The sequence below is a fragment of the Corvus brachyrhynchos genome, unplaced genomic scaffold (assembly GCF_000691975.1).
Source record: "Corvus brachyrhynchos isolate BGI_N302 unplaced genomic scaffold, ASM69197v1 scaffold346, whole genome shotgun sequence".
NCBI lineage: Eukaryota > Metazoa > Chordata > Aves > Passeriformes > Corvidae > Corvus > Corvus brachyrhynchos.
In genome coordinates this window covers 3,345,346-3,353,709 of record NW_008238644.1, presented here as the reverse complement: position 1 = coordinate 3,353,709, position 8,364 = coordinate 3,345,346, and the positions used below count along the sequence as shown (strand labels likewise).

The 8,364-nt window shown below is 39.0% G+C and overlaps 2 protein-coding genes across 4 annotated transcripts in view; one reads left to right on the top strand and one right to left on the bottom strand.

The window, feature by feature from the left end:
• Positions 1-79, bottom strand: part of LOC103617825 (nuclear cap-binding protein subunit 2) — a 3,125-nt gene extending 3,046 nt beyond the window's left edge. The window contains exon 1 of the mRNA XM_008636167.2: positions 12-79. Coding sequence (XP_008634389.2) covers positions 12-79 — 68 coding nt within the window. The remainder of the gene's footprint in view (positions 1-11) is intronic.
• The window catches only part of TEX11 (testis expressed 11), a 31,385-nt gene continuing 23,027 nt past the window's right edge, over positions 7-8,364 (top strand). For all 3 annotated transcript variants that reach the window (XM_017737564.1, XM_017737563.1, XM_017737565.1), the window contains exons 1-7: positions 7-224; positions 2,213-2,297; positions 3,476-3,555; positions 4,113-4,193; positions 4,276-4,395; positions 5,324-5,404; positions 7,618-7,703. In XM_017737564.1, the coding sequence (XP_017593053.1) occupies positions 183-224; positions 2,213-2,297; positions 3,476-3,555; positions 4,113-4,193; positions 4,276-4,395; positions 5,324-5,404; positions 7,618-7,703 (575 nt within the window). In that variant the 5' untranslated portion in view covers positions 7-182. The remainder of the gene's footprint in view (positions 225-2,212; positions 2,298-3,475; positions 3,556-4,112; positions 4,194-4,275; positions 4,396-5,323; positions 5,405-7,617; positions 7,704-8,364) is intronic.

Here is an 8,364-nt window from a genome sequence, read left to right as displayed (position 1 = left end):
CTCTGTGTCACGCCCCGTTGTCCTCCTGTCTTACAGCGCTGGTGCGGGAGCTGTTGAAGGAAGAGGCGCCGTCCCGCATTGCCGCCCTCACCGAGGAGCTGTTCCAGGCGGCGGAGGGCATCTCTGAAGAGGCTGGGAAGGCGGCAGAAGGAGAGCCCCCCGCTCCTAGCCCGTCTGAAGAAATGGGGGGTGCATGTGCTTCATACACCACAGCCCTGGCCCAGGTTGGTGCTGCAGCTCTGTAAATACCAGCTGCTGCTGCCTCCCAGCCTTTGCGGTGAAGCACGTGTAGCACTACTGAAACGTTAAAGAAAACAGTTCATTTCTTCGTCGTTTACCCCAATAGCGTGAAAGTCCAAAATAAAGTGGGAAATGGTGTTCTTAAAAGTCAGTGCGAAATGATGATCGTAAATATAAATATGTGTCACTGACTGCTCTTCATGAGACGCCACCTGGATGCTGTGTCCAGATCTGGGGCCACCAACATCAGAAGGATGCGGACTTGCTGGAGGAAGCCGTGAAGGTGATTTTAAGGGCAGGAGCACCTTTCCTGGCAAAGACAGACTGAGTTCAGCCAGAAGACAAAGCTCTGGGGAGACCTTCTAGTGCCTAAAGGAGTTCTGAGAGAGCTGGAGGGGGACTTAGGACAAGGGTGTGAATTGACAGGGCAAGGGAAAATGGCTTCACATTGAAAGGAGGTTGATTTAGATTAGATATTGGTAAGACTAATAAGGGTGGGGACACACTGACACATGTTGCCCAGAGAAGCTGTGGCTGCCCCATCCCTGGAAGTATTCAAGGCCAGGTTGGATGTGGATTGGAGCAACCTGGGATACTGAAAGGTATTCATGCCCGTGGCAGGGGGTTGGAACTGGGTGGTCTTTAAGGTCACTTCCAACCCAAACCATTCTATGATAATAATGAGGAAAGTTACTGGTTACTGGTGATGTTAAGGTACTTATTATTTCAAATTACTAGTAGTATCTAGTTGTAATTTCAAGTAAAAATGGAAATAGAGAGCACTGATGCATTAAGAGTTTGGTACTGGATCAGAGGAGCGGTCCTTCTCATCCTGTCTGTGGATTCCATAATGACAGCAGATACCTGAGGAAGAAAACAAGCAGGCATGTAATTTTAACTGCCTGGTAAACCCAGTATGCAATATTATGTTGGAAGTACTCATTTTTAGTCCTTATAAAAGTTTACCAGGTAGTTGTTTATAATGTTTGTTTTTTCCTTCTGTTTATTTCTCCTAGAGGAGTACTTAGAAAGTAGTAAACATCTACTTTAAAAGTCCTTTTTCAAAAAGAAATCTGGTGAGTAATACATGAATCTGAAATAAGAAAAAAGACCAGCTGAGATATTGTTCAACTTTTTCCTCCAAAATTATATTTTCAAGAGACATTTAATTAGCAGTTATCAGCTAAGGCACACTGATTTTGGAAGTCCTAAATTTGCAACAAGGAGCAAGATAGGTTAGCAAGTGTCATAACAGAAAGTGTGATTAGTACAGTATGTAAAGAAATACAAGAGCATAAAAGTGATATCCTTCAGTTCTTCCTGAATCAGTTGGGCTAAACTATTTTTGAAAAAAGGAGAAAACATTAATTTGTAATCTGGCCACTTCAGTAAGAGAGGCTATGAACTCTCTCCTAGATAGGCAAGAGTGCATTTGTAGGCAAGATCTATCATGGAAAGTGGAATTAAGTGATGGAAAATGCAGCCCCTCAGGGTGGGTTGCTAAAGCAGCTTATTGCCTTTATGTAGTGCCTTATCTTTTTAACAAGAGTATATAGTCAGTAGCCTTTGTTCTTTGTTTGCTAATATCAGAAGTTTCCCAGTGTAGGTATTTAAAGCAATTAAGCTACTTAGTGTTCTTTTTGATATGCAAAAGAGGTGAAGCCTTACTACAGGTACATTCTCAAACGTGGTAAGATTCTTTTCCAACCCCTTCAGATTTTAGCTGAAGAAATGCCACGTGGTCCATTCAGCATGCCTGTTTTCAGGTCACTCTCCAACATGTCCCTGTGGGATCTTGTGAGAATTTTACGGAAAACTCACACCTTTGACTCTGGTGTAAAAGGGAGTTGCATAAAGATCAGAAGGGGCCATTCCTGTGAAACACGTGAAAGATGCTTCTTTTTCCAGTAGTAAATTTCAATGGGATCCACATCCAGGACAAAATTAAACAGAATTGAATTCTCCTCTTCAGGTTGAAGAGAGTGCAGTCAGCTTGTGGAACTGGACTGTGACCAAACACACGGGTGCTGTTATTGATGATGAGCAAAGAGCCAAACGTACGTATGTTCTGTACCTTCCTAAATGTGTTCCTTGTGCTGTAGCATGGGAATCAAACACTCTCTGCTGACAGGTACATAAGTAGTGCTGTAGATTTGTTTGGATCTTCGCAGGTAATGGGTACAAACAGAAGAATGTACAGCTGGGCTTGTATAAACAGTTCAAGAAGAAGCATCCTGGTGTAATAGTTATCTTCTTGTGACACAGAATCGGTGTAGGCATTCTTATCACTCCTCCTTTTCATGCCAGAACATCAGTAAAGAGGTGATGTCACCAAAGGAGTTGTAATTTGCCTTCTGATACTGTGCTTCTAACCTAAAAATGTATGGAAATAACATAGATGTAAATTTTAGAGTGTTGGTCACTTAATTTATATCAAGTGAGATAGTTACATTAGAAAAACAATCTCATCCATGTTTACATACAGAAACATTCGAAGTCCTCTTTTTACTGACATGCTTTAACCAGGTGCACAGCTGGTGGGTTCTCTTGGGCCAGGAGGAGGGCTGGGAGAAAGCAGAAGTGGTCTTTTCCCTCAATGTGTTCTTTCTGTGGTTCTGTGGGATTGCAGTGTCAGGCCTACATTCCTGTCTTGAGGGATTGTAGTCAAAATTATGCATCATCTGCATCATATAAATTATATCAGGTAAAGGGAAAAGGGTAAGTTGACACAAAATAGAGTGTGATGTTCTCAGATCACAGCTGAAGGGCCAGGGGGAGGCTGTTTTAAATACATTAAGTGGTGTCTTTTCCATCCCTGATGTCTAAGGAAGGCCTGAAAATATTTTTGCTTTTTACTTTGAAACTGTAAAGATTATTAAACTTCATTTCCTTATTTTGCTGAAGGCTATTTTGGGGCTCTCAAGACATGTTACTGTTAGCACCTGCAATGTAATTAAGTCTTTGAATAACATGTATTTTACTTAAACTCTCTCTAAATTGTTTAATAGGTATTTTAATGAGAATATATTACTTTTTTTTCTTACTGCCTGAAAAGCAATTTAAAGCATCTTGGCTAAAATTCAGATTGCTTTAACTCCTGAAGCTTTCAGATTTTTCTCTTGTGATTTAAAATGCTGAACAGTCTTTCAGATATGGCAGGGCCTGACTTTCTTAAAAAAAAAAAAAAGAAGTAGAGAAAAGGAAACTTCTGAATGCCTGCACTGTTCTTTTGCAGTACGGTTTGTTGCCTGCAGACTGATTTGCCTTTGTGAAGGCAGCGATCCTCCGGAGGGAACTATACGAAGACAGATTTTGGTAAGGCTAATTTTGGGTGAGTAATGAAATGCAGTTGATCCCCCAGGGAAGTCTTCAAATCTTATTACATTTTCTTTGGAAAGGGAGTAAAATACGTGTCTAGTTCTGGATAGCTGGTGATTTGGCAGGAGTATTGCTGACTCTCTCTTCTCATCACTTACGGAAAGATAAGACTGATGATCCCATTTTTTCCTTTTTAAGAAAAAATACATGGTGAAGTGGGACCTGTATTTTACAGGGATACCTTGCTGAGCCATTTGAGTTAGGAATGTCTGGACAGTGTGGTCAGCATCACATCTTCTCATAGGGTAAAATAGGAGCAGCACATTCATTTATTTCAGAATCTTATAATACTGTCTAGTAGGCCACCATAAGTCTTATGCTGCGTCTGAGTGTTCAGGGCTTCATTCAGAAGTGAGAGTTGCTGGTCAGAAATTGCAGAGCTGAAATACCCTTGTGCTGTGTTAGATAAGTGCAACAATGAGATGAGATCTTATGTTGCCTTTCTTGAAAGTGACTGTATTTTCACAAAAGATTTACCCCGTTTCCTCCTTCAGATGTCTATGAAAACTGGGAAAGGATGGATAGATATTGGAAAAGCTGGTCTTGCAGATGGATTTCTAGAGAATGCCATGAGTGTAAGCTGTTTTCCACTTTTGATTTATTACATACACATCTATTTGTAAGTTCCATGGGTGATGCCTGCACTTTGTTTTCCAGAGTGTAGAAAAGCTGTATGCAAAGTTACGGAAGGGCAGCGAGGGTGAAGCAGATATTCAAGTGCACAGAGCTGATGTGGAGAAGAGCCTTTTCAAAGTACTCTCTTACCAAGCTGAATCTGTATGTGTTCTCAATTTTCCTTATAAGTCACTAGGGGTATAGAGGGAAACTCTGACCCAGTTGTTAGATACCTGAATGCTTGGCATTGAGGACTTGCTGGGGGATAGATTTCCTTCACTTAGATGTCAGATAGCAGATCTCGTGTTTGCATTCAGTGTTGCAATCATTTAATGATTTTTAATTTCCCTCATTTATCACAGTCATTTTTGCAGTGTTGTTTATATCTTCTAGTTCAGATTTGTTGCTTTATGATTTGGCTAGCATGGCTGTTTATAAAATAAACAGCTTCCTGTATGAATCATAAATGGGTCAGTTCCAACAGTGTCCTGTGCTTGACTGGAGAACAAGACAAATAACTGTGATTTAAAGTATGTAATTTAGAAATTCTAAGTTTTGAGAGGAATTGTTTTGCCTGACTGATGTGTCTGAGAACTCTTATCAATCCTACAGAGTATTACGGACATAGGAGTTCAAATACAAAGAATGTAATTTCCTGCATTTGTTGATCACACCACTGACCTCAGTATCTAGAGGGGAACTGTTATCTCCAAAATTCTCAGGAGCTAGTCTAAACAGGACAAAGCAATGGCCAATATTTTTAAATTTGATCATGGAGACAAAAGGAGAGGTGGTATAAATTTTGCTGAAATGTTGTATCATCTTAACATGTGAATAATCTTGTCCCACATCTCTGGCCTTTGCACACTACCTGAGGACTGCAGTGATTTTCTGGATGTCTTTATCATCTGGCAATATGTAGAAATATACAGAATTATTTTAGCACTGTAAGGACAGATCTCTAATCCCAAACCTAGCTTTATTGCATGTGAAAAACCCGAGTCCTGTTCTATTTTAGAGTCAGGTTTCTAGTGAATTTTAGACTGATTGCACACTAACAGTTTGTTGGCATGCTCTGCTGCATTCTCAGGCAGTTGCTCAAGGGGATTTTCAGAAAGCAGTGATGTGTGTGCAGCGCTGCAAAGATATGCTGATGAATTTGCCAAAAGAAGTAAGTGAGATCATCCCTTCTTTATCATTGCAAACTTTGAGAACCTACTTTCCTCTTTATATATTAAGAGATTACATATGCCATATAAAATTTTGAAAAGTACTCTGAACTGAAGATCTCTTCTGTGGTTGGTTGCCTCTTTGAGATCTTGTTGCTAAAAATTTTGCATGGAAACAGCAGTTTTTTTTTCAAAGTGCACTCTTTTCTTGCTTCTCTTAGATTAGCATTTGAAATAGAACGATAAACTCTTCCTAAACAATGAGAAGACAACTCAGCAAGCAAGGCAAAAAGATTTCTAAATTGAATATATCACCTACTTTCTAGAGATCCAGCTGCATTTTACATCTTGATCTTGTATATTGCATCTTGTACCCATGTGAACATTTGGGGATGGTTGGGACAAGAGAAGAGCTGAGTTACAAAGTTTTTGATATGCAAGTCTAAGACTACCTTCAGTACTAATCTTCATGGAACTGTAGAGCTATGAGTGGAGGCTTACCATTGCACTAAATGGTGGTTTTTGTAGTTCTTGTGTTGCAGAGAAAACAAACTATCATATGCAGATTAGCTTTTTGTTTGCAGAGATAAAAGTCTGTTATTTTTATATCAGAATAAACTTCCCAACATTTATTTTCATTTGCTTACATGTTTTCCCAGTATTTAGGAAACATTTTGGTCCTTCCTCTCTGGTACAGGTAATAAAATTCAAAGGGGCAGATGCAAATTCTGAAAGGAAAATATGGGAAATATGATTGGAGTTTATTTAGGTTTTTAACCAATTAAACTCCCAACTGATTTTACATTGCTTTTTGTGATCTGCAGGCCTTGTTCAAGTGCATTTGAGTGACTAAGTTAGTTGCAGGGGTCTAGCTTTGATTTGAATCATAAGAGCAGAGCTTTTTGAAAATGTTCACTGGGATCTTTGCATTCCTGTTCCTCATTTAATTCTAAATTAATTTCATTCTTTCCGCTTGAACTCCTTCATTAAATATTAAACTGCTTGTGATGAAAGCTCTTTACAAACCAGGAGCACTGATGCAGACAAGGTAAAGACTTCTGGTCATGAGAGAGTGATACAATTTACTTCTGATTTAAAGAGTGGCATTTAAAAAACAAGGAAAAAGGAAAGAGCTACTGATTGCTGAGTGAATTCAAAACTTTTAGTCTGCTGGGTAGCTCTCAATCCTAAACTCTTCCAGGCTCCCATTGTACCAAAGAGTCCCTGGAGAGTATCACAAGGAGATTGTTGTGTTGTGTGATACCAGAAATCAGCTGGAGAGGATTGTGGGTCATTGATAGTCTACGGACTAGTGCTCACAACAGGAAACTTTCTCTTCTGGAAAGAAAACCTTCACAAATGAACCTGTGAAAAATAAGGCTTCACATCTGAGAGCGATCTTTTTTGTGTTTGTGCATATACCTAGTCTGTGCTTCTGCCTCTGGATTGCAAAAAAAACCCAAAACAACTGAAGCAAGACGTGCTGCCTTTCTCATTTTTGTCTGAGAATTTGGAATCTGCAGTCAATTGCCAAAAGCATCATTTATATTTGGGAAAAAAAGATACTGCAGAGGCAAAATGGATGTAAATATTGGCAGCCTGCTGCATATAAAATGACTTTTTTGTCTCTTCTTTGGATGGCATATGACAGCTGCAAACCATTTCAAAAGAAAGGCAAGTTGTTATGAGCAGATGTTGTCAGGGCTGGCTGATAAAGCTCTGAATAACCAAGCATTCAAAAGCAGTTTTCTCCTAAAACTTGTAATCCTTTTTTAACCCCAAAGAGACATGCTGTGAAGAAGCCTATCATGGAACAGGTAGAGTCCTCTTCACTTAATTATGTAAAACTTCTTTGTTATTTAAAAAAAATGAGGTTATAGTATTACAGTTTTTCCTCTCAAATTTTAATTTTTATTGTATAATTTACACAGTTCTAGTGCTTTCAGTGTGATTTATTGAGGAACTCTGTGTTCCTCCTATGTTTCAAGAATCCTGCTGTTTTTTGTGTCCTGGACTGATTAATGATACTTCTCTTTTCCACTGAATTAATGATTCAGTTTTAGTCATCTTCAGCATCCCCTTGCAAAAGGCCAGGAGTGATAACAGTGGGTATATCTTGAAAGCAAAATGCATTTTAAGGAATTTGAGACTGGAGTGCTACAGATCTAATGATGTTTTACAAGAACATTATAGAAGCAGGAATCTTTTATTGCAGACCTGTTACCTGTCAATCCTCTGTTACAATTTTGGAGTGGAAACCTATGAATGGAAGAGGTATGAACAGAGCTCCTTCTGGCTCAGGTAATGTGCAAAAACCAAATAAAACAACCCCCTTCTTTTGAGATACAAAAATGTGTTTGAAGGAGAGGGGGGAGCAAGGGAAAGTAGAGGCCTCATTAAAAATGTGAGAATACAAGATTTTAGCTGAACCAAATTAGCTGAGCAGATACTTTTTGATGGTTGTACACTATTGCCTAAAATTTGTGTCTCTTTCCCACATGAATTTTCATGCCATTAGAATGAAAGTCACCTTCCAATGGTTCTTGCCAATTCTCTCCCTAGCACTTCCTCCAAAGAGATTAGTTTTCTGAAGAGTCCTTGACTGATGAAAGGCACAAACATCAAGGTGAAAAAGGAATGGTTAGAGACTGTTTGGGTAGGATCCAAATAACTGTTGTGGTACTATTAAGGGTGAGAAAATGTAGACTATGAGGAAGAGTATCCTCATGCCATGGTCATGGCCTCAGTGCAGAAAATTTGTGTTTCTGTCTTCTTGTTCTTTTAAATAATTAGAAGAAAATGAAGGGCAACAGATCAAATTCAAAATCATTATGATCATATATGTTGTCAAAGAGGATTTGTAGAAATGCTTAGGATTAGTTACAGCTGGTGCTTTGTTGATTATTTTATATTTTATTATTGTGGAAAATGAAATACCGAGCCCTGATGACAGAATTTGAGG